This window comes from Uloborus diversus, chromosome 1, assembly GCF_026930045.1.
Source record: "Uloborus diversus isolate 005 chromosome 1, Udiv.v.3.1, whole genome shotgun sequence".
Taxonomy (NCBI): Eukaryota; Metazoa; Arthropoda; class Arachnida; order Araneae; family Uloboridae; genus Uloborus; species Uloborus diversus.
Genome location: NC_072731.1, coordinates 129,371,080 through 129,395,651, shown reverse-complemented (window position 1 = coordinate 129,395,651; position 24,572 = coordinate 129,371,080). Strand labels below are relative to the sequence as shown.

The 24,572-nt window shown below is 36.5% G+C and overlaps 1 protein-coding gene across 1 annotated transcript in view; it reads left to right on the top strand.

Annotated features, from left to right (window-relative positions):
• The window catches only part of LOC129232115 (ecdysone receptor-like), a 255,668-nt gene that overhangs the window by 215,277 nt on the left and 15,819 nt on the right, over window positions 1-24,572 (top strand). Inside the window, exons 5-10 of the mRNA XM_054866357.1 lie at window positions 8,696-8,860; window positions 9,866-10,006; window positions 10,973-11,232; window positions 13,302-13,457; window positions 19,782-20,004; window positions 21,246-24,458. Of these exons, the coding sequence (XP_054722332.1) occupies window positions 8,696-8,860; window positions 9,866-10,006; window positions 10,973-11,232; window positions 13,302-13,457; window positions 19,782-20,004; window positions 21,246-21,487 (1,187 nt within the window). The 3' untranslated portion in view covers window positions 21,488-24,458. The remainder of the gene's footprint in view (window positions 1-8,695; window positions 8,861-9,865; window positions 10,007-10,972; window positions 11,233-13,301; window positions 13,458-19,781; window positions 20,005-21,245; window positions 24,459-24,572) is intronic.

Below are 24,572 nucleotides of genomic sequence, written 5' to 3'. Positions count from 1 at the left end.
AACAAAAGTTTCCCTACCCCTTTTGCGATGCTGGGATATCGAACATTAGCCCCGTTAGTATTTGCTATTTCGGAACATATACGCAGTAGAGTGCCGATAATCCGACAGAGAAAGATCCGGTTAATGAAAAATCCGGATAATTAAAAAAAAAAGCATTTTTTTTTTACAGTTGTTTAACTTTTCAAGTGTTGGAACAAGCAGCGTATTTAGAAGTTTTCAACCTGATTTGCGGCAAACCCAATTACACTGTGCCTAATGCATGGATTTAATTATTATGTGTGCTTGGTCTGTCCGCCTAGAACGTTAACAGAATTTTAAATAAAAAGAAAAAAAAAACAAAAGTAGTTTCACACTTTGCTTCACAAACATGTTCCTGCGGGGGGCGAAGCCCAGCGACAAAACTGACATGGGGGTAAACTGAACAGGTGGTCAAGGTGGGCCCCATGTCAGTTTTATCACTGGAATTCGCTTACGTCCTCACGCTCAGCGTAAGTTCAATTCTAAGCGGGACCCCCTCCAAAAGCCAAGCCTTTAGTTTTCGACTAAGCGGACATGAACTCTCGTGGATCCTGACAGCCAGAAATAAAAGGTTTAAGTGTGGGAAGAAACATTTTGAGCAAAACGAAAGCAATGTTCGAATCATATCCAACTCGGCTATCTTTAGACTACCTACCAGGGCCGACGAGAGGCTATGTCAGCCGTGTCGGAAACTAGGGGCTCGTTCCTTGAGGGGTCTCGGCTCGGAATTGTAGTATAAATTTGACTAGTTTTATAAAGGATGGGGGACCCGTCGACCAAATTGACCCGGGGCCCGTCTTGGCTCTCGACAGCCTTGCTGACTACATGCCCTCTGCCTCTAATAACTTAGCACCCTTTGCATTGTATCCTTTTTGAGTCCCCACGAAATTTTCTCATTTCAGTAAGAATAGAAAAAGCATAATTTCACCCCTTTTTTAGACTCTTTTGAACAACCTGTTAGGGGTACCGAACTCTTTCAAGACTTTTTTTTTTTTTGCATGGATTGCTGCTTACTGACATAGGGGTACTCGTTATTTTCGAAAATCTTCGTGGAAGAATTGTATACTTTGATTGTCTGAAACTTGTTGGAATATGTTGCGATCTGGAGCTGGGTAAACAAATGGCTGCTTTTCAACTGAACGATGAAAAAGATGCGCAAGTGATGCGCGAAATCTGGCCTGGCGAGTCTGTGATTGGCCGTATTTATTTTTATCCAGTGTTCTAAAGTAGAGACGGACGGACGGGGTAACCTGGTTTTATTCCTCTACCTACCTGCTCTGATAACTAACCATGCTGGAGGTGAATTCAAGGTCAACCAAACTCGTTTCGGACTACTGGTACATTTTTGGATTTGGAATTTAATAACTCTCTCTTCGTCTGGAATAATCTGTGTCCATTGCAAAAGCCTCGGTTTCGCTTCGCCAAGTTTCGCTTTCTTGGTTGTTGTGTGAAAGAGATTCTCTCGGATCGGCAATAATCGATTCTTAATGCGGATTTTGGAAACAGCTTTCTCTCGGTAATTACGCTGCTCATAGGCTGAAAATTCAAAATTGAATTTTGATCATTTCGTTTGCGTGTTGAGTCTTCGGAAAAAAGCTACGAAAAGTAATAACATTCTCCCATTAATACTTCTCCATAAGAACTGATGGATTGCTTGCTCCAATTATGTTTGCATGCAAAGCAGATGTTCGGTCCGAAGTAGAGAAGGACAAAGCGATGATTATTCCAGTTTTAAAAAGACATTATGAAGAGTCCTGCTTCACGAACTGTCAAAGTTAAATTTAACTTACGAACAAGCTGTTATGTGGATGTTATTGAGAATAATACATTTGGGGTTTTAACATTGAAATTTAGGTTTTAATCTCGGATTTCAAACTTGTTTCCGCATACAAAGCATTAAGTGTCTCGTCGAGGTGGCATTTAATTTTTATTTATTTATTTATAAGGTTAGTGCATAGCGTATCAAATGGTTTGCGGTCACGACATGGTCGTTAATTGCTAGTTCAGATTTAAAGTAGTAGATGAGTGATTTAGAGCTTCTAATTCGCTTAACTAGTTGAGTATATTTTTCGAAGGAAAAGAACTATGTCATTTGCACCAAGTGCCTTAGTAATCAGGCTTCTGCTGAGCATTTATTGACTGTATGGAACTGTCGGGGCAAGATAATGATCCCGATCGTCTTTACACATGCTGGCGAAATTCTTAGATTTAACAACCCTACCTCACTTTGTTAAACCGTGGAGGATTAGTAACAGCAGCAATAAATTATTTCTGTGCTCCTTGTCCTTCAGCCCAGGGTAGTCCGGATGGATGGCCACTGTGATGTCCCCCAAATTTTCCTTATTCGGCAAATTTGTCTGATTCTTTGGTGAATTTGGGTACATGATTGAAATGTTTAAATGCCTAAATGTTCCTTTTCACTGGATGTTGCATACCCGTATTTTTTTATTCAGCACACTTTAAAGCTCAATTTGACGAACTGAGAATTTCCGCCCTCTCAAAATGTTTGGTTTGGGGCGTCCTTGCTTTAGCCTTGCTTAAATCTATACTAATATTATAAAGAGAGAGGGCGGTTTTTTGTGTGTTTATATTTTCGAAGTAATCTCCGGAACCACTGCACCTATTTGAAAAATTCCTTCAATATATGAAAAGTGCTTTCTTACTGAGTGACATAAGCTATAATTCGAAAAAATCCGATAAATAGTTCTTTTTTTACTCTAATTTAGGCCCAAATTTCACAAATTCCCGAATATGGGAGTGAAACATTACTTGCATATATTAATGTTATATATCATTGAAAAGGGTAGAATTTTCCGCGTTCTAAACAATTTGTTTCAATGCTCTAACTTAATTACGGCGGGAGTAATTTGCGTTTTTATCTCGAACTTGTTTCGGCTTAGCTGAAATTCAGGCATTACTGTCTTCATTAAATCTATCAATAAAAAATGAAGGAATTGTCCCACTGTTTTCCTTTTGACACCATTGGAAAAAGCGAGACTTTTTACTCCAGATCTCTCTCGACGTATGGTCGAAAAACGTAATTTCTCTCTTCAAAGGAAAAAAAAGTTACAAGCGTTTTTAAATCAAATTCGAAAAATGTCATTTTGATTCAAATTATCAACCATTTTATTTTTGCGTTTCCACGATTACGCTTTTTGAATCCATTGTTTCTTTCTTTATTTTGGATTTAATTTCTTAAACTTATTTCGTGTTTCCATGGTTTTCGGTTTTAAAATCCATCTTTCGCATCTTGTCCTACAGGACAAGTTCCGATAAAAGGGCGATGTAAGTTTTGTCGTCACTGTTTAGCAAACTCGTAATAGAAATACTGTTAGTAAAGTCTCAAAAATATCAGTTAATTTTCTTGGCATTTGGGGATAATGTTTCAAACTTCTGCTAGTTTCACTTCGACTAAAGGGCACACTAGCGACGTAGTTTAAACGTTCAATTTCTTCAAACTGAATTACAACTGATTAATAAAACTTCAAATAAAAAGTGGAAATTTTGAAGTTCATTGCAATGATAAATTGCTGTCGTACTAAATCATGAAGACGTGAATGTCGGTTACTTGCAAGAAAAAAAATTTAAAGCTAAACTTTTTAATGCGTCGGGGTAACGGACGCAATTTGGGCCGTACAAATTGGTGTGTACTCACATAGGTGTGTTTCGGCAAAGGAAAGGAAAGGGAGGAAGTCGGGGCTTGTTGTTTTGGCGGTTGAAAACACAGATTTTTTTACAAAGTTAAATTTCTATGTGTAGAAGAAATGAAAAGTTGAAAGTAGCAGCGAAATAATGAATTCCATAAGTTTCACCTACACATGAACTGTCATCAAAAAGTTACGAGAGGGCTCAAAGTAGCTACCGAATGTGAGGCAACACCATTCACAAGAACAAAGGAAGAATTAGCATCAGGAGTACACCGAACTTAAATTTTTCGGAGAACGGCAATTCTCAATTTGCCGAATAGAACTCTTCAGCTTTGCTGAAGATGATAATTTAGCCGAATAGAACTCGGAATTTTTGCCGAATGATGATAATTTTCACCGAATAAGGAGTTTTGGGAGGTCACATTGACCTCCCATCGGGGCGCCCCTGACTGGCGTTCTCAAACCCTTAAAATTCTGCACATAATTCTGTGAATTTTTATGCACAATTGTCCAATTTCCATCCACAATGCATCCATTAATAATGATTTATACACATGTATGTATGGGTTTTTCATTAATGTAGCATGAAAATGTCTTGCTACAATATAAAATGATTCTACATCGTCATTGGTGCTTTATTCATTTGGTGCGTCTTTTTTAATGATTAGCATCGTTTGCATGCCGGCTACATTGACCTCCAAAGAACTAGACAGAGAGGTGTGGGAGTGGGGCGCCCATGGGAATTCCGCTTGGCGGATTTGCCATTGCATAACAATGGGACAACTCGGTTGTTTCCCTCTGTTCTTTTAGAGAGGAGTCTTCTGCCTGCTTTTTTTTGGCAAGCGACTGCAGAAAATGAGACAAAAGTGCCTTTTGTGTGCGTTTGCGATTTTGTCAAAGAGGAACTCCGCAGTGCGAAATCGTGGAAAGTCTGCGCGCTTTCCGCGGAGCGCTCATCAAAATGTTCTCTTGTCGCATAGGCAGGGCTTGATTTAATTAAGAATCATAGAGCCCAAAATTAGACCATATAGAATATTTTAGCAAAATATGGCTGTAATTAAACATCTGCAAAGGGTCAAATGTCTTTTTTGTTTACAAATCGGTATTTAATACCATCTTGCTCAGACTTTTATGCTCTATTCAAAGATCTATAACATTAAGAATTAGACAAAAAAAAATCCCAAAAATAGGGTCTATCGGGGTAATTTGGGTATAAAAATGGCCTACTTTGAACTTTCCAGTCCTGTAATAAGTTTATATATTCATGTTTTTTTCTTTTTCTTGTTTCAACTTAACGTTATGACTTTCCAGAAAAGTTATCCACAAATTAGATGTTAATAGATCAATTTGCATATAAATGTCAAACATAAGTTTCACTACACCCAAATTACCCCGTGGATGGGGGAATTTGGGTATAGTAATGGTTAAAGAGCAAAGCAGGGTTTTAATAACAATCTTACTCAATGCTTTCAAACTGAGTTTGCATGTAGGTAAAATAGAAATAATGGGATAGTATGAATACTAATTTTTTTAAGTATTAAGATGGATTTTAGACTGAAAATAGCACAATATAACAAACCGTTAATGGACGGTAAGTAGTTTTTTGTTACAGAACATTTAAGCAAATTTAAACAACCTTTCAATTCATTTTTAGCATATATTACCTTGGGTAGTTGGGATAATTTGTCCTTCTAATTGGTAAAACGTAATGTATACCCAAATTACCCCATGTTTTTAAATCATTAATTACATGAAAACTAATTATGTTAAACGTTTCAATTAAATCCCAAATTAAAGTAAACATATGTAATGTCTACATACCTTAACTTTAAAAACATAGAAAGACAGGTTAATTAGAAGCACTATTTGAAAGTAGTTGGTTTGCATTGCATTGACATCACCAAAAAGTTTAATTTTTTTATCAATTTCAAAAAGAGTGTTGGCACCATTTTTTCAGCATATATTCATAGGTAAGGATCATGTTTATAACTGAATGTTTGTAGGTGTATCAAATGAATGGTTTTCATTTTATTCAATAAAATATAACTTATACCCAAATTACCTGACGGTCCCTAACAATTTGCTCAGCGGCGGATTTACCATGTTGCAATTGCGAGGGGCCCCCATGACATAAGAGCCCCGAGGGGGATTCAGAAAGGCACATGCAGTTCTGTTCATTTCTAAGACTACCCCCCCCCCTCCCGAAAAGATGCATTGCGACAAGCCCCAAAATCTGTAAATCCGCCACCTAATTCAGTTTTTCAAATCATGACAAAAAAGAGAAACTTTCAACTCATCTACTGACTTTTTTTTTTTGCTGTCAAGTCATTTCGTTTAGGTAGTTAATACACTTAATGTACTCTAGCCTGTAGTGTGCACAGTTTACAAAAAAGGTTCCTTGCTGCAAACTAGGCTGCGGAGTCGGAAGAAAAATGACCGACGCCCATTCCTGGAAGTTTAAAGCTTCCAACTCACTCCTTTTTCTCCAAAACCAGACCCACGACTCTTGACTCCACCTCCGCAGCCCTGGTTGCAACTTTACAGTACTTTGGTCAATTGTGGAGAACAAGGAAGCCCTACAGATGTCTGACCTAGAACCCCTACTATAGGGGACACTATAGGGGCCTTAGTCTGACCTTGTGTCAGTGTGCCCCTCTCAGTGGCCCGGACTAAGCAAACGAGTTCTATGTTGTAATTAATTAATGGAGCAGTTGAGAGACAGGCGATGACAAGCTCAGAATTAATCATGAAAAATTGGGGTGTAGTTGGGAGTGTTGCACTCGGCACAAATCATGTATCAAGTCTTAATTTTGACTCTAAGTAAAACAGGAAGGGAGAGAGAAACTAAGTTTCACTTGCTTCTGTATTCACCTTTCTTTGCCAGTACTTACCCTTCGGTCTTCGTTTGAGATTTCTGCCGATTGAATTTCCTTTCCTACGATATATATGTTTTCGATATTTATTTGTTTTTAACAATTATTAATTGTTTTCTTATCAATTTGAAATTTATTTCCTCAAAAATGAACCACATTTATTTTATTTTCCGTCTTAATTTACAATGCCCGTTAAGATTGTAGAATGAATTATTTTTCATTAGAATTGTCCAATGTCCTATTTATGCCCCATAATTTATTAATTGATACTGGACAAAAGAACTTGCATCGAAATCTTGCAACTATTCCAAGAAGTTAGTTGCAGATATCATCTTTGATTACCTGCACCAATGCACTCTTAACACTTTCATGTGAGAGTGAGTTATCCGTCTGCTTTATTGAATACTAAGATGAAGAACATTGCAAAATTTCGACTTGGGTCAGTTCAGAATAAAATTGGTTTCAATATTTTTATTGCTCTTAAATGAAACGATTTTTTTTTTTTTTTTTTTTTTTGTTCTAAGACCTGTTTATAATCGTTAATCTTTGCCATGCTCCGTTTAAGATTGACTTAAATTATCGTGTATTTTCGGGCGTAACTCATTTATGCTTAATTCTACCCTGTGAAAGATGGCTGCAGTTTAATGAGAATTAACAATCAGCGTCATCATAATTCCACCTAACTCAAAAAGGTGGCTGTGCTGCACAGGTTTTTTTATCTTCAGCATGTCAGGTGGCAAAATCTAATCTAATCGGAATAAAATCGAGTCCTCCTCGTTATAAGTGCTTTATGGGAATCCTGTTCGCGGAATCGAGAGAATTCCCCCATCCCCCTCCTCCAAGAGCAGTTCGATGCACCTGTTGCCGGCGCTGAAACGAGAGTCGCGAATGGACGACGAGGAGTAGGATCGTCTACTTGCATCCCTTCTCCATCCATCACGTGATAAATTTACTCTTGAACGTTGACGATATTGTGTATAATCTCTAAATTAATGGCCAACAGGTAGATCACAGAAGGGTTTCAAAGTTGATTTGCCAAGTTATTCAACTATCTCAACACTTTTCTCATCTCACGGTAACAAAGACTAAACAATGTTCTTGCTGTACAAATTCCCGCATGAAAGGTTTTTAGATTGGCTTTGTCAACAGGCGACGTGTACTCTACAATATATTCTTTGAATAGAAAAGTTCTCAATAATTAATCTCTTTTTATCCGCGAATATAGTGCTGTAGTTTGGGGGGGGGGGGGATTGGTTTTGATTCACCTAAGAGTTGGGGGGGGGGGCTATTCAAAAGTAAAGGTATTTTAAGACCAATTTACATTAAATTTGCATTATTTTTACAATAGAACTAAATATTTTGGGGCGTACCCCCCCCCCCCCCCCCCAATTACAACACTAAATTTGTATAATCATTGTTGGGTTTGTTTTCTTTCATGCGTTATTTAATAATCATGTTGGCTAAATTATTATTTTTTAAGTACTGCTTCACATTTAACCATACAGTTAAATCCCTTTACAACAAACCTCAAGGGAGCACAAATTTTGTTCTTTGTAACGGGAATTTCATTGTGATGGAATTTAAGCAGTGTAAAGGCATTTAAAACGGGGACTGAGCATTTATTCCTAGATTTTACTGTGTGAATCAAAAAACGTTCACAAAACTTCAACTCCAAATATCACGTATTAATGTGAAGTCTTTCTCAACCGATGCCTCTGAATATCATACTGAATATTCTTCTTGAGTACCAGTTTCATTAAAAATTAGCTCATAGCTAAAAGAACATTTATAACGAAAATAATTAACCATTCAATTTAATCATATTGTAGCAAAAAGATTATTTGATGGTTTTTCATTGAATATTACTCTGTCTAGTACTATGTATTTGCTGATACTCCGTCTACTTAGTACCTATTAACTTCCGTCTATTTATATTCATGTACCGATAGTAGTCTGGTAAGTGTTGAATACTTCTGCTACTAAATTTTATTCTGTTTTGAATGATGCTCCTCAACAAAAAGCCTGACCATTTCTTAAGTGCAATAATTAGATACTATATTTGCTAAATGTCATTTTTTTCCATTCACGTAAACGTGAATGGGAAAAAAGAACCAACCTGTCCTTCAGTGTTACTGACGAAAATCTTGTTTCTTGTAGACAAAGATGAGCTCAGTCCTCCGAGCAGTGTTATGAATGGCAGTTACGACTATGACAAAAAGAAAAAAGGCCCCACCCCCCGACAGCAAGAAGAACTGTGCCTCGTCTGCGGAGACAGGGCATCAGGATACCACTACAATGCTCTCACCTGTGAAGGCTGCAAAGGTAAAGATTCTTGTCAGAAGTAAAATTGCTTTTTAGTCATTTCACTGGATTTTCTACCCATTGCAGACTGGAGGTCCACGAATCCATTTGTTTAATGTAAATACATATGAGCCATATAGATACATGTTATTTTAGCCAAAATGAAGTTTTTTGATGCAGAAATAACAAAATAATAATAGCCAATGATCGAGTAACCAGTGTGTTGCAACAATGAAATTCGCCTCCACGGCATGTGGCATGATAATTTGATAATATGTTTTGATAATGTTTAACATGCAGGGAAAGGCTTTATTGTGACAAGGCTGAACTCGATCCGATAATTTAACTGTTTTACTGGTGAGACAGTCAATTTTAGAGGAATGAAGAATCAAAGTGATTGAAAATTAACACTATCCACTGAAGTTTATGGTTAATCCACTGGAGTTAGAGTTAAAATTTCAACTATCAAAATATCACCAAACAGGCAACTGCTTCGTTTAAATGGAGAAGAGTAGAAGCAACTTTCACCCGTCATACTTTAACGGGCGACTTTCTAGTAACATAATGAGGAATAATTTTTCAAAGCTTGATATATGTAACTAGTCTAACTAACGCGAAACACATACATAATCGCCTATCGCTCAACGCTATGTTGTGGACAAAATGCTACTACGTTGGTACTACACAACATAGTTCAAACATAACACTTATTCATTTCACTCGGTGCTAAACAGATACATAGAGTTCAAGCCCAACAGATCGTTTCTAGAGAGACTTACGTCCAAGTCCTGGTTAACCTCATGTGAGCCCATGGACAAAAAAAAATCATGGAGGGCTCCATCCTGTGTTGAACATAGTTTGTTAAAAACATGTTCTGTACAAAAAAAAATTTTAACAACATAATTTGGTTGACCACAAAAAGACACTTCAGTTTAGCCCCGTAAGTACCAATGAAACTCAAATAAAATTCAACTTTCTACCTGTAGACAGTGACCAAGTGTAAAAATTGCTTTCGTTGTGTTTCAGGTTTTTTCAGGAGAAGTATCACAAAAAATGCCGTCTACCAGTGCAAATATGGCAACAACTGCGAAATCGACATGTACATGCGGAGGAAATGCCAAGAGTGCCGACTCAAGAAATGCCTCAACGTCGGGATGCGACCTGAATGTAAGTGTTATGCTTTCTATTCTACTCTCCAAAAATTCACTAAAGCAGCACGAAGCAATTGGGAAAAAAAAAACTATCGAGATAGCAAATCGTTTTCTCCAACAGGGACTGTTGTTCCAAATGCAACCTCAGAACCATTTCTACTTTCACTAGGAGGAGAACAAAGGATTTACGCTTAATATACACTCCCAAACGCGCATATGTGTTTTTATGTGTGTGTGTCAAAGACTTAAGCAATAATTGCTTCCTCCAGGCAGGTGCGGGTGCAGAAAGGGAGCGATGACTTACCCCCTTCCAAAGGTTCCCATTGACCGAAACTTACCAAACATTGCCTTAAACTATTTTTGAGACTCTTACTTCAAAAAATCGCACCGTTCTCCTATGAGCTCAAAATTGCACTTTGATTCCTCCCTTTCCCATAATGCCCCCCCCCCCCCCAACAAAATCAGAAGCTGGATCCGGAGGCTCCATTGTTCTCCAGGCTGATCACAGGACCAGATCAAAAAGGAATGTTTCCCTATTTTAACGAAATGCATAATTTTGAATACGTATGATCTTTTGATTTGTGATAGTGAACGAATTGCTTCTAGTTAATTATCAATTCTGTAAGGAGTCATGGTAGTTACTAATTTTGACTTTTTTAGTTGATAACTCATGTACTTATCTTGAATTCCTGAAATTAGCTGCTGCTCATGACAAAATTGCCTCTTCATTTTCATCTTCTATTGAATCAGTGATTGATGAGCTCAATGGTAACTCCATGTAGCGTGTTTACATAGTAATTCATTTCACGTGGTATTTCAATCCCAGATCAGTTTTTAAGGTGAATGGTTACAATGAATTTCCTTGACAAAGTGAAATTTGGAAGTCTTCTTATCAGGCAGCTTGACTAGGTTTAGATTTTAAAAGATTACAATTTCTACTCGGTCACTGCTAAAAAGATGATGGTATTTTTTTTTCTTGTAGGCGTGGTGCCAGAGTACCAGTGTGCCATCAAGCGCGAGACGAAGAAAGCTCAGAAGGACAAGGACAAGCCAAACAGTACGACCCGGGACTCTGGGTCCGACAAAGAGGAACAGAAGGCTCTGGGTAGTCCCTCCAATAACGAGGGTTCTTCCCCCCAGTCCAGGGTCATCAGCAAGGCCCAGGAGGACCTTATCAGCCGGCTGGTCGTCTTCCAGGAAGAGTATGAGTCGCCTTCCGAGGAAGACTTCAAGAAGATCACGGTGTGTATTTGTTATTTAAAGAAACATATGGGTGAATGGTTATGTGACTGTGTGGACAAACGAAACGGTCCTGGTACAAATAGGGAAGTTGCAACCTATTAAATGTTCATATTTTGGCTATTGGATATTGTTAATTGACCCTCAAAACTAAAAAATTCACCATCGCAGAATTTTAAAGCACCGTGGTTGATTTCTGAAACGTCACGAGCCTACGTCACAGGGCGCGAATGGGCAGCCTTCCGTCAAAGATCCCTTGTTTTCGCTAGGGACATTTTGAGCGTGCTGATATTTATATTTTTTAGAAATTCAATAATCCTTTTTAACACATAATGGAGACCGGATTCGTTAAAGCACAATCTAAATAATCTTCCTCATGTAACATCAATGATGATATTCGAATATTTCCAAGAGAGATGAGAGGTTTAATGTTCCAGAAACGCAAGGAGTTTAATGCGAGGAGATAAGCCTTTTACGTTTCGTCTTCGAAGTCGAATGCATGACATTCGGCTTCTCCCCTATCGGAAGAGCGCATGACGTCACTTCCTATGCCATTTGACGTCACAAGCGCTTGAACTTTAAAAATTAATTTAAAAAAAAACTACTTATCGTATCGCAAAATATTTTCACCTATGGTGTTCATTCATGTTACTCTATCATATAAAAATAAAATTGAAAAAACGAAAACTTCCCTAATTTGTACGTCTAATTTGTAAATTTTTGGTATCCATGTTAAATTTCTTCAGCCAAAAAATAAATAGAAAATTTGATGAATCATTCATGTTATAATCAATTGTTGTTATTGGACTCTTGCCAAACATAACTTACTGCAGCTCAGGAATCTTTTCTCCTTGTTTCTGAACTGACTTTATGCCCGTCACAAGTCTCTTGATGTTGCGGGACTAAACATGTTTTGGTTCTGAACATAAGTTTCTTTTAGCTGTTTTTAGGCTCATACCTAAAAAGCGGGAACATTTAAATATCAAATCGGGAAAAATAAAAGATACATATTTATCAATTTTGAACAAATTACCAATATGGATTAGAATGAAATGACAATAATATATGAGCAAACTTCCCAATCGTGTCTTTATAAAATGAAAAAAAATTATGCAGTAAGTCTCAAATTTGCAACATAAATTGGAAATTTCATTGTAAATTTGTGTCTTTTCACATTGAACTTCACTGTACAACATTTGATGTGTATCATTAATGAATCTATCTTGGTTGTGTAGGATTAATATAAATTCAAAAGTGTGAGTAATGGGTAATAAAAGTTAATGTACTTATAGTATATGCATAAAAAGTGCATTGAAAGGCTTAGTCTCCTCGTAACTTGTGTTGTGACTTGAAAACATTTACAGTCAGTTGGAACTTATACATTTTAATCTAACGTTGTGGACAAATTTTGTACAATTCAAACGATTTCTTATGGAATTTTCAACTCTATTCTACATATTAAACCCATTGAGGGATTTAGGAACTTTAGACAGCATTTATGAACTTAGCCAGTACGTTTTAAAAACATAAAACGATAAACATTTAAGCATTTTCAAGACCTGAATTTTTTTAACATCCATTCAAGCATTTTGTAAAGGTCTAAAATCATGTTTTTTGGCTTGCATTTGAACTTATCTGAAGCTTCTATGAATTTGTTTGTGTATATTTAAATTTTTAAAGCTTGAAATGATTTTCCTAAACACATTTAATTACTTCCGACACTGGGTGTTTATAAAGTTTTTCTGAAGGTGTAAAATGTTTTTCTCGAGCATTGATTTAGGGTTATAATTTTTGATGAATAATAATTATGATTTCAAAGTTTGATTCATGAGTACCCTTGTGCTTAAAAATCGCGTTTTAGCTACGGAGGTTGAGTGAATCAAGTGTGTGTCATTGTTCGGGCCTTTCAACTGAGTGGCAGTCAATTTTCTTGCCAAACCTGTAATCTTTTTTTGAAGCCTTTTTCTATTTTCCTTGGAATTCAAGCATTTTTTAAGGTTCAAACTTACTTTCCCTGCCAAACATTGTTCCTTAAATTTGGAATGATCATGTGGTTTGTTGTACCATTTCAGGCCTTCCCCCTGGGTGACAGTGAAGAGGACAGTATGAAACGGTTCCAGCACATCACCGAGATCACCATCTTGACCGTCCAGCTCATCGTAGAGTTCTCCAAGAGGGTGCCCGGATTCGACACCCTGTCCAGGGAAGACCAGATCACGCTGCTCAAGGTGAGTATGCTGTCATCACTTGACAAATATTTGGTATCAAAAAAACCGCTTGCCAGACGTTTTGGTTTGACCGGAACATTTCTGATTTGATTAAATTCCGGTGTCCCGACCAGTTTACTTCATATCCCGGTAAAAAATAAATTTGGTCATGGATGACCAAAAAAGTCTTAAAGTGAAGGATTATTTAAGATAACTACTTTGTTATGTGTAGCATAGTCATGTAAAATTAATATGGGATTAACTTGAAAAAATTTTCAACAGAATTACAACCAGAAAATACTTCTAAAAAACATCCTAGCCAATGAAAGGAACATATAAATATTTTTCAAAATTTTATTCCTTATTCGAAGTGTTTCTTCTTACTAAGTAAATAATATAAATATAAACGTGTGAGAAATGAAATGTTTAAATTAATCTTTTTATGGTCATTTATTATTACTCCTGGTTTAGGTTCATAATTACTAACAATTTTTTCATAGCATTGGGACTGAACTACCCTCTAAAACACTCTAAAATCCAGCCAAGGGTGTGTATACTCATTTGAATTACAGGGTTGGCATGGTTTTTACCACCTGTGGTATTGACCGGTTCTTACCGCCCTCGGAAAAACCTGTTTCCCCATGGTTTTTACCATCTAAGAGGGAAAAAAAAAATCCTTGGTATGTTTTGTTGTTTTTGTCATTTCTGTGCACATGTTTTTAAAAGTAAATTATGGTTAAAACTGTTCATGTTTAAGGTTGTAAACATGGGCAGTTCCCATTTTTATTTAAATTAAAATCAATTTTCAGTGACAGTGATCATTCATTACAAAATATTACTTAATTTACAACAGCACTTCCTCCCCTCCCCCCTTTAAAATGAGTTTTGAACTCGTTGTGGGGGGAGCAGGTTATAAATAAAAAAGGCAGCACCTTTTTACTTAGTGATAATGAAATGTAAATTTTAAATTGTTAACGGGATTTTGCATGCAAACGATTTGATAATTTTAAGAAAAAACTGGTTCTAAAACAATTTGTATCGATATTTTTCAAAATAATGTATAATGAAGAATAAATAAAAATGTTTGCTAACTTTTGGAAAAAACAAACAAAAAAATGTTCTTATGACTTGATAATATTTGAGAAGGGTATTTTTAAATAAATATTACATATATTATACATTATAAATACGTTATTATAAAACTTTTCATGTTAAAAAATACTAATTTTTTCTGTAATTTTATTCAGACATTTTCAAAAAATATAATCTTTAAGCTAATTTATGCATCAAAATGAATGAAATCCCTTTTTTACTTCTAAGGTAAATTTATAAAACAGAAAGGCGCGACACTAGCGCCGCTGAATAGAGAAGAGGAGAGTCCTCACACTAACTTTTGGAAAAAACAAACAAAAAATTGTTCTTATGACTTGATAATATTTATATTTTTAAATAAATATTACATATATTATACATTATAAATACGTTATTATAAAACTTTTCATGTTAAAAAATACTAATTTTTTCTGTAATTTTATTCAGACATTTTCAAAAAATATAATCTTTAAGCTAATTTATGCATCAAAATGAATGAAATCCCTTTTTTACTTCTAAGGTAAATTTATAAAACAGAAGGAAAAAAAGTCATGAATTTACCAATCTAATCAAACAAAAGAAAAGAGATATATTTACCAATCTAAATCTTTGTGTCCTTGTGATATTTTTATTCTTGTTATTTGGCAACAATTGTATTCATATTTCTCATTGGCAACACTTTGAACTTTAATTTAAATTAGGATTCAAACTACGATCATTGTAAGATGTAGTAGCAGTTTATAGTCATTAAAAGCTAAGTTTTCGTGTTTTATCTTTAAGTAATAAAATTAGTACAATTTTAATAACTATAAATATTATCTTGACTGATCTCTACCTGAATTATGGAGCAGCTCCTTAAACCTGAAAGGTTTGATATAGATCCAACGTACGCAAACGCAGAAGCTAAATGAATCCACTGGAAAAAAACGTTTACGAATTTTTTAGAAGGTACCACAACAATTCAAGAATATAACAAGCTACCACTACTGTGCAATTACGTGAGTGCAAATATTTACCTATTCATAAATGACTGTACGACTTATGCGCAAGCTATAGCAACTCTTGACTCTATTTTCATAAAAAAACGGAATATCATATTCGCTAGACATTGTTTGTCGAAGCGAAATCAACAAAATGGGGAGATGGTCGGTGAATTTTTACAATCTCTAAACCAGTTAAGCAAAGATTGTGAATTTACAGACATAACAGCAGATGATTATCGCAAAGAATATATCAGATGTGCGTTCATTCGTGGATTAAGATGTCCTAGAATCCGCCAACGTCTTCTTGAAAACACTTCAATGACTCTTGATCAAGCTTTCGAGCAAGCCAGAACCCTCGAATTAGCGAAAGTGCATGCTGCTTCATATACTGGAAGTTCTGAGCAGCCACTCTCTGCTGCTGTGAAAGACAACAATTTTTCGGAAGAAGATGTATCACCTGCGGCATATGTCTCCAAATCCTCTAGATGCTTTTTCTGTGGAAATGATATACATTTAAGAACTTTGTGTCCAGCCCATGACGCAATTTGTAGAAAATGTGGCAAGAAAGGACATTATCAACGTGTTTGTAAGTCTAAGTCATCAAGAAACTCATCAAATACTACAGCATCTTCAAACACTCTTGCATCAATTTCGGGAGCAATTCACTGCCTTCAAAAATCAATAGTTAAGGCTTCGATGAACGATATTCGACTAAATGCATTAATCAACACAGGGAGCTCCATGAGTTTCCTTAACAAGAAATATGTATCTAAATGCAATGCGAAGATTGAACCATATTCTGGGAAAATATCTATGGCCAATTCTTCAATGGTCGCTGAAGTAATGAGTTGTTGTAAAGTAAACTTAAAAATTGATCGCTTCACTTATCCAGACGTGGAATTGCTAATCATGAAAGATTTTTGTAGTGATATATTAATAGGTCATGATATCCTGAAAGGACATTCATCAGTAGAAACAGAGTATTTGAGGGTAACATGCCTCCATTAACAATCTGCTCTTTGGCTGTAGCGCAAGTTACACCAGTTTCTTTGTTTTCCAATTTAAACCCAGCTTGCAAACCAGTAACAACTAAATCAAGACGACAAATTAATGAGGACTATCATTTCATGCAGATGGAAATCCAGAAACTTCTCAAAGAAGGGATCATTGAACCGAGCAATCCAACATGGAGAGCTCAGGCTTTTGTTATTAGAGGAGACAATCACAAGCCCAGGATGGTTGTAGACTACTCGCAAACAATTAATAAATATACATTACTAGACGCTTATCCTCTTCCTAAGATAGAAGAAATAATTTTAAAAATTTCTAAAAAAAAAGTGTTTAGTAAAATTGATTTGCGAAGTGCTTACCACCAAATTCCAATTCTTGATAGCGAAAAGCATTACACCGCTTTCGAAGGATGTGGGAAATTGTACCAATTTTTGAGAGTTCCATTTGGAGTGACCAATGGTGTAGCTTGCTTCCAAAGAGTGATCGATAAGATTGTTGAGGATGAAGAACTTAGTTTGACATATCCATTTATTGATGATGTGACTGTTTGTGGAAAAGATCAGAAAGAACATGATAATAACTTACAGAAATTTCTGACTGTGGCGAAGAAATATAATTTGACTCTAAATGAAGAAAAATGTACGTTTTCGACAAATTCGGCACAATTACTGGGATACATTTTGTTAGTGACGGCCAAATTAAACCGGATCCAGATCGTCTGAAACCGTTGATGGAAATGCCTCCTCCCGAAGACTCTTCTGCGTTGCAGGGTGCTTTGGGTATGTTCGCCCATTATCGTAGATGGATAAATGGCTTTTCAGCAAAGATACGCCCTCTGCTAGGAAAGAAACAATTTCCTCTCTCAGGTGAAGCGATATTGGCATTTAATTCACTTAAAAATGATGTAGCCAATGCTATGTTGGCTGCAATAAAGGACAACATACCTTTCAGGGTTGAAACAGATGCTTCGGACTTTGCCATAGGTGCCACTCTAAGTCAAGCTGGCTGACCTGTTGCCTTTTTCTCAAGAACCTTAAGCTCATCGGAACTAAAACATTCTTCTCCTGAGAAAGAGGCGTATGCAATTGTTGAATCTCTTCGTCATTGGCGACATTTCTTGATGGGAAAACATTTTGAAGTTTTTACCGATCAACAAGCAGACTCATTTGTGTTTGATCAACGACACAGTAGCAAAATTAAAAATGAGAAATTAATTCGCTGGAGACTTGAACTCGCGAGTTTCAAGTTTGACACTATATATCGTCCTGGAAAACAAAATGTAATTGCTGATACTTTATCACGTATAGCTGGTGCTTTAACTCCTAGCATAGATTTATGTGATATGCACAACTCTCTTTGTCATCCAGGGGTGACACGAATGTATCACTGGGTTCGCTGCAAGAATCTTCCTTTTTCTTTAGAGGATGTAAGAAATAACGAATTCTTGCTTGATTTGCAATGAGTTAAAACCCAGATTTGTTAAAAATTCGGGAACCTTGTAAAAGCTACGTCCCCATTTGAAATATTGAACCTTGATTTTAAAGGACCTCTTCCTAGTGTTTCAAGAAATCTTTACATCTTAACAATTGTATATGAATTCTCCAGATTTCCATTCGCTATTCCTTGCAGTGATATTTCCGCATCTACCGTAATACAGAATTTGAAGAATATTTTCTCCATTTTTGGAATGCCATCATTCATTCACTCCGATAGAGGATCAGCTTTTTAAGTCTCATGAGTTAAAACTGTTCCTAACATCTCATGGTATAGCCACAAGTCGAACTACTCCTTATAACCCGGCGGGAAATGGACAGGTGGAGCGCTACAATGGAATAATCTGGAAAACTATTCAATTTGCCTTAAGATCTAATAATATGAGAACCGAACAGTGGGAAAGTGTTGTTCAACCCGCTCTTCATTCTATTCACTCCTTACTTTGCACGGCCACCAATGCCACACCTCATGAGAGAATGTTCTCCCACCCTAGGAGATCACATAATGGTTCATCCATTCCCACTTGGCTTACTCAACCTGGTCCAATTCTAATGAAGAATCATGTATGCACAAACAAGCACGAACCACTAGTCCAAGAAGTTGAACTAATTGAAGCTAACCCAGATTATGCTCATGTAAAGCTTGCGGATGGAAGGGAGACAACTGTTTCGATTAGACATCTAGCTCTAAGAGGAGAAAACATCAGGCTTTCTGATAGCCAAGTAAATACTGAAGAAAACGAAGTAATCAATTCAGATTCGCCGCCAACTCACACAGACCCTGTCATCAATTCAGAAGATTTGGCAGAAAAGAACTTGGATGTTACACCATTTCGTCCTACTCACCAAAGACGACCTCCTACTTACCTAAAGGACTGCATTCTGAACTAAGCTATAAGAATCGAAATTTTATGGGGGGGGGGGTGAATGTGATATTTTTATTCTTGTTATTTGGCAACAATTGTATTCATATTTCTCATTGGCAACACTTTGAACTTTAATTTAAATTAGGATTCAAACTACGATCATTGTAAGATGTAGTAGCAGTTTATAGTTATTAAAAGCTAAGTTTTCGTGTCTTATCTTTAAGTAATAAAATTAGTACAGTCCTTTTAACAGTCTGTAGCAAAATCCGTTTTTTGTGTGCCTGTAGTGTGAGTTACAATAAGATTGTGATCTACATTGATGTAATACACGTTACACAAATTATTTTATTTCAAATTAATATTTCTTACTGACAAACTTTGAAAATGTATTGGAACTATCAATTTAAGTTTTTAATAGCACAAAATTTGTCCCATGCCCTTCCCAAAAAATTTTGAAAAAGAAAAAAAAATCTAAGTCTGAAATTCATAAGATAGCTGTCATCTTATTACTTGCCCAATGACCCAACGGTTTTTTTCTAGTATGCAATAAATATATTTATACAAAATAATAAACGATTAAAAACTACAATATATGTAAAAGTTTATTGGTAAAAATAATAAATCACTGCCTGCCAGCAAATGAACAAGGGCTAATAGAATTTCCTAAGATTTTACCACTGTTTTTACTGGTAAAAACCTAGATTTTCCCATGTTCTGGTAAAAACCAGTTTTTTCTCATTAAAAACCCAACCCTGTTTGAATACCTGCACCACTGGCGGAGGGTGGCTTCTGATGTCCCGGTTGAACATACACACTTCAAATATCTGGCAATCCTTCTAATAAATTAACTAGTGGGAAAAAATGCACAGAAATATTATAAGCATAACTCTTTTATTGCAGGCGTGTTCAAGCGAGGTGATGATGCTTCGGACGGCCCGCAAGTATGACATGAACACGGACTCAATTGTGTTCGCCAACAACCAGCCCTACACGCGGGAGAACTACCGCAGCGCCTGCATGGGTGACTCTGCCGACTCCATCTTCCACTTCTGTCGCAACATGTGCGTCCTCAAAGTTGACAACGCAGAGTACGCACTCCTCACGGCCATCGTCATCTTCTCCGGTGAGTTTCCCTCATGAGTAGGTTACTTGCTTGTGCTTTTGAACCCAGTTGATGCCGTAAATCTAGAGTAACTAGAGACGACTCCGTAGCAGCAGACGGACTGAATTAGACAGGCCAAAGCGCAACCTACCGAAAATGAAACTTCAACCACTGATGTACAGTGTTCGGCAAAATTTTGCGGTTTCTCGCATGCTCTTTTCCGGCGCTTGGAAGTCGATTCAGTTGCCCTTGGAACCGGTTTCTTGCTGCGTAACTAGTAAATACTATATATCTATGGTTGGTACCTCTTGATATCATTTTTAATCGCAAGTAAGCTTTTCAAATTTCTAAATATCAATTTTGGTATGTTGTTGTCCCACCTGAACAATTTTACTCAAAAAGGAAGCTTCTACACATGGTGTTTTGCTGTTATTAAAATGGCAAAGTGCGTTAAATCTATGAATTTGCGATTCTGCGACCTAAAATGAAACCATACTGTGTTTCACAATTTAACATCCTTACTCATTATTTCAATACTTTCCATGCTATTTACCTATGACTAATTGAATCTGAATGCTGGTTAAGTCTCAAACCTGTCGGGCACTAAAACTGATTAGTGTTGTGAATTGTGAAGTTTGTTTCTGTCTTGTGAATGAAGGAGAGTGTTTGTCAGTCGAAAAGATTGGAGTGTGATCAATGTAGCAAATAGTTATGCATTTGCTTGTGTTGGCAAGTTTCAATTTAACATGCGAGTACAAGTTCATCATGTGAAATACCAATTTTGTTCAGTTTAAAAGGCATCACAATTTTTACGCAGCATGAATCTTTTTTTTTTTTCTGAAATCCTGTGCCCCAAAGAGGGTTTCTTTTTTTTCCTCTTAAATTTAATCAGTTTTCTGTTGCATACTTGCTGATTTTTTTGCCCAAATCAGTAAACAGTGAATTTGCATTGAGCACTGCTTGTGCCTGAAGCCCTAGATTGCAGCTTAAGTAAAGACGTGTCTGCCATCTTAGGGCTAAATGGCTCTTTCTTCCCATGTCTGCTATAATGAAGTAGCTTGTTTTGCTTCTTGGTTGTGCATTAACATAGAATTATCAAGAAATCACTATTAAGAAGCAAAACGCGCTGCTTTACCATAGTAGACATAGGAAGAAGGCATCGTTTAGACCCAAGATGGTGGACATGTCACTACTTTATTTTACGATACAGTGTTTTATTTGTACTGTGTTCTGACGCTGTTTTCTTTTTGTGTGCATTGCAGAGAGGCCGTGCCTTCTGGAGCCAAAGAAAGTGGAGAAGATCCAGGAGTTCTACATCGAGACTCTGCGGGCGTACATCGTTACCAATAGGCCGCCAGGAAAGAACTATTTTGCTCGTCTGCTTTCTACGCTGGTCGAGCTTCGTACGCTGGGCAACATGAACTCCGAACTGTGCTTCAGCCTCAAGGTCCAGAACAAGAAGCTCCCAGCTTTCCTCGAAGAGATCTGGGATATCCAGCAGTAGCCAGCCATTCCACAGGTTGTGATCGTCAGCTCCCAGTGGCTCTCAGCGCACAAATTCGGCCACGGACTCTTCTCTTGGGAGCTGTCTTCTATATTTTTGTAAAAAACAAACTTTACGGAGCACGTGCAGTAAACGGATTCTTCGCCAGAATCGAAGAGGAGCCTCTATGTACCTGTTCAGTGACTCGTTTTCTTCATCCCTCCTTGTATTATATCATTTGTGTTTCTGGAAAACATGAATTCCCCCTTCCCCCACGGTTGTAACTAGTTTCACATGACGACAATGAGAGCCTGCCCCCCCCCCCCCTTTATGGTCAGTACTGCTCAAAACAAATTTTGCATCAATCTCTTGCCGGTCAGCCATCTCCGATTTGGTTTTCTAAATTTGTTCATGAACGCAATATCTTTATGAACACTTATTACGATTTAATTGATGCAGCTGATATTTCCTTAATAGAAAGAGAACTATGGAGCCAAGATGATCGATCACAAGCAAATACCTAATACAAGAGTTGGCCTACGTTGACTAGATCATCTTGTCGATGGCTCGACTGTGCAACTTGGATACTCGGGGTTGAATCAAAATTTGTTTTGAGCCGCTACATTCTTGTTACGCGAAATGCTGTTATCGGTGTCAATGTTTATTTAATAATAGATTTTAAAATGTGTTTAAAAGGTGCCACATTTTATCACGAAAAGAATTATTCTGGGACCAGAGAAAAAAGATTGTTGAAATATTTGCTCGAATGTATCCTATCGGGATGAAATATAAATTTTATCGCTAGATTTTCCTAATTGTACAAAAAGAAACCCTAAAGAACATTTAATACTAAAAATGTATTTAACTATTTGTAATTATGTGTTGTTGGTTAATGGAATAGTTACTTGTAAATATGCCACACATCTCACGAAATTCACGTTCACATGTGTACAAATGTATTCCTTTCATGAACTAATTACGGTACAAACGCGTCTGAATATGAATTCATGTTTTTTTTTGCATAAAATGTTTTATTTTTTCATCATCTTTTGTTATTGGAAATGAATATCATTAAGGGCCGTGTTCAGTTTTTTAAAATTGAATAATTATAATCGAACATAGCTTAGCATTATTTGACTTCAGTGGAGTGAAATCTAGATAGCGGCTGTTGTGATGGAACGAAATCGTAATAAGGGGGGAGCGGGTGCTATTCTTATTTTCTGGCGTTTGTATTTGTAAAACAAGTAAATTCCTAATCTTTAAATGAAAGTAGATTTTTGCAGACGGAATGCAAGATGCAAAATGAAACGTTTGCTTCCATTTCTTTCAGTCGCTAACATCCGATTTCCTCTATTCGGTGAAAATCAGTATCCCTAAAGCAGCTGAAATTTAAGTCAAACTATTTCTATTCCGTCAAGTTTCACTTCTGCCTGCTTATTCTGAAATCTCATCATCCAGGAAAATTATTTCTCACATGTTAATAGTCCCATTTTTTCTATGAATTTCGACAAGTCCACCCTTTTTGAGGTTGTGAGACTTATACTTCCTACCTAATTAATCAACTTTTAAATGTCCATAGTAGTCAGCTGTTTTACAGCATCTGATGATGTAGTATATTAGTGAGACTGGGAAGTATATTTACCACTAAATACAAATAACGCGGGAAAGCGTGCCTCGCTCGCCCTGTCCCCATATAAAAAAAAAAAGTTGATAAAAATCAAATTTTTCCTTAATGACTGAAATTAATTTGTTTTCTGAAGTAATATCAATTTTTAAAACAATACTAACCTAACCTCAAATAGAAAAAAATTGTCATTTTTAAAAGTTAAAATACTTATGAATCCCAGGAAAACAAGTGAAATAATCTTCAACTGGTCGTAGAATTAAATGTATTGCAGTTATTACGAACCGAGAGCAATCTCGTGTACATATTATGTGTATATACTGCTGACACTATAGCGGATCACTTAGGCCAATTTTACAAAAAAGAAAGAAAAGGGGAGTTGGTATTTATCAAAAGGACAGCAGTAAGATTCTTGGTGCAAGTCCTCCAGTCCCTGGCAAATAAAATCAAAATGAAATAGTTCAGAATAAAATGGCGTCTTGCTCAAAGCTTAGCCGCTTTTCATTCGAAGGGAGTGGAAAAAAAAGCACTCACTGCCACAAAATATGTTGATGCAGTTTGGTCCATCTGTTTCGAATCTCATACGGATTCCACACCCCAAGCAAAAGGTGCTAAACTCTTCTGGCTGAAATTTTGGTGCTTTCTGGAAACCCATTCTCAAACGGGGGTTGAAGTTATGCAGCATTCTATCATATTCCCTAAACTTTTTTACTCCAAAAGAGTGCAGCATTTCCACACTTACCATCCTCTTCCTAGATTTCCAATTTTAACTTATAACTTGCGTTGCCAAAAATTGACTTATAAATGCAACAGATTCGCGTAGAAATTGCATCAAGTTCAAGTAATTTATTTGTTTTTTCCCCCACTATAATTAGTTTAAAGAGACCTTTTCTGTAACATTAAAATTTGATAATAATAAAACATACCAGCTGTGATTTCCGCATTGACTGGAAAACTCATAAACAAGCTTGTAACTGAAAATTCATTCTTTTTCTCGTCAAAATATGTTTAAATAAAAATTGTTCGGTATTTATTTGAAACAAATTTACTAAAGCTATATTAGCTGTGGCATTGGCCTCCACAGTATAGCAGCTCGTGCTTGGTTCCTCAATTTTGATCATGCTCTGAAATCAGTAAGAGATCATATATGTTTGTCATTAAACAAGTAATATTTGATCCATTCTCAATTATAACATCAAGGGCAAAAAAAAATTGTTTTACTCAGTAAAAAAAATCGTTGTGGATACATATTTCTCTGAAAACCAAATTGCTGGTAACTTCAAACCCTACTCATAGAATGAATGCGTTAAGGGGCCTTATCATTTACGGCACATAAGGATTTCTTAACCTTTAGTGTGTGGTGTCAGGGTGAATGCTCCTCCCTCATCTTTTTCGGCAATAATACACTAAGAGAAACTTTGAATTCTATCCTATGGATACCTCATTCAAACCATTGAGTAAAGAAGAGAGGCTCTGACATTG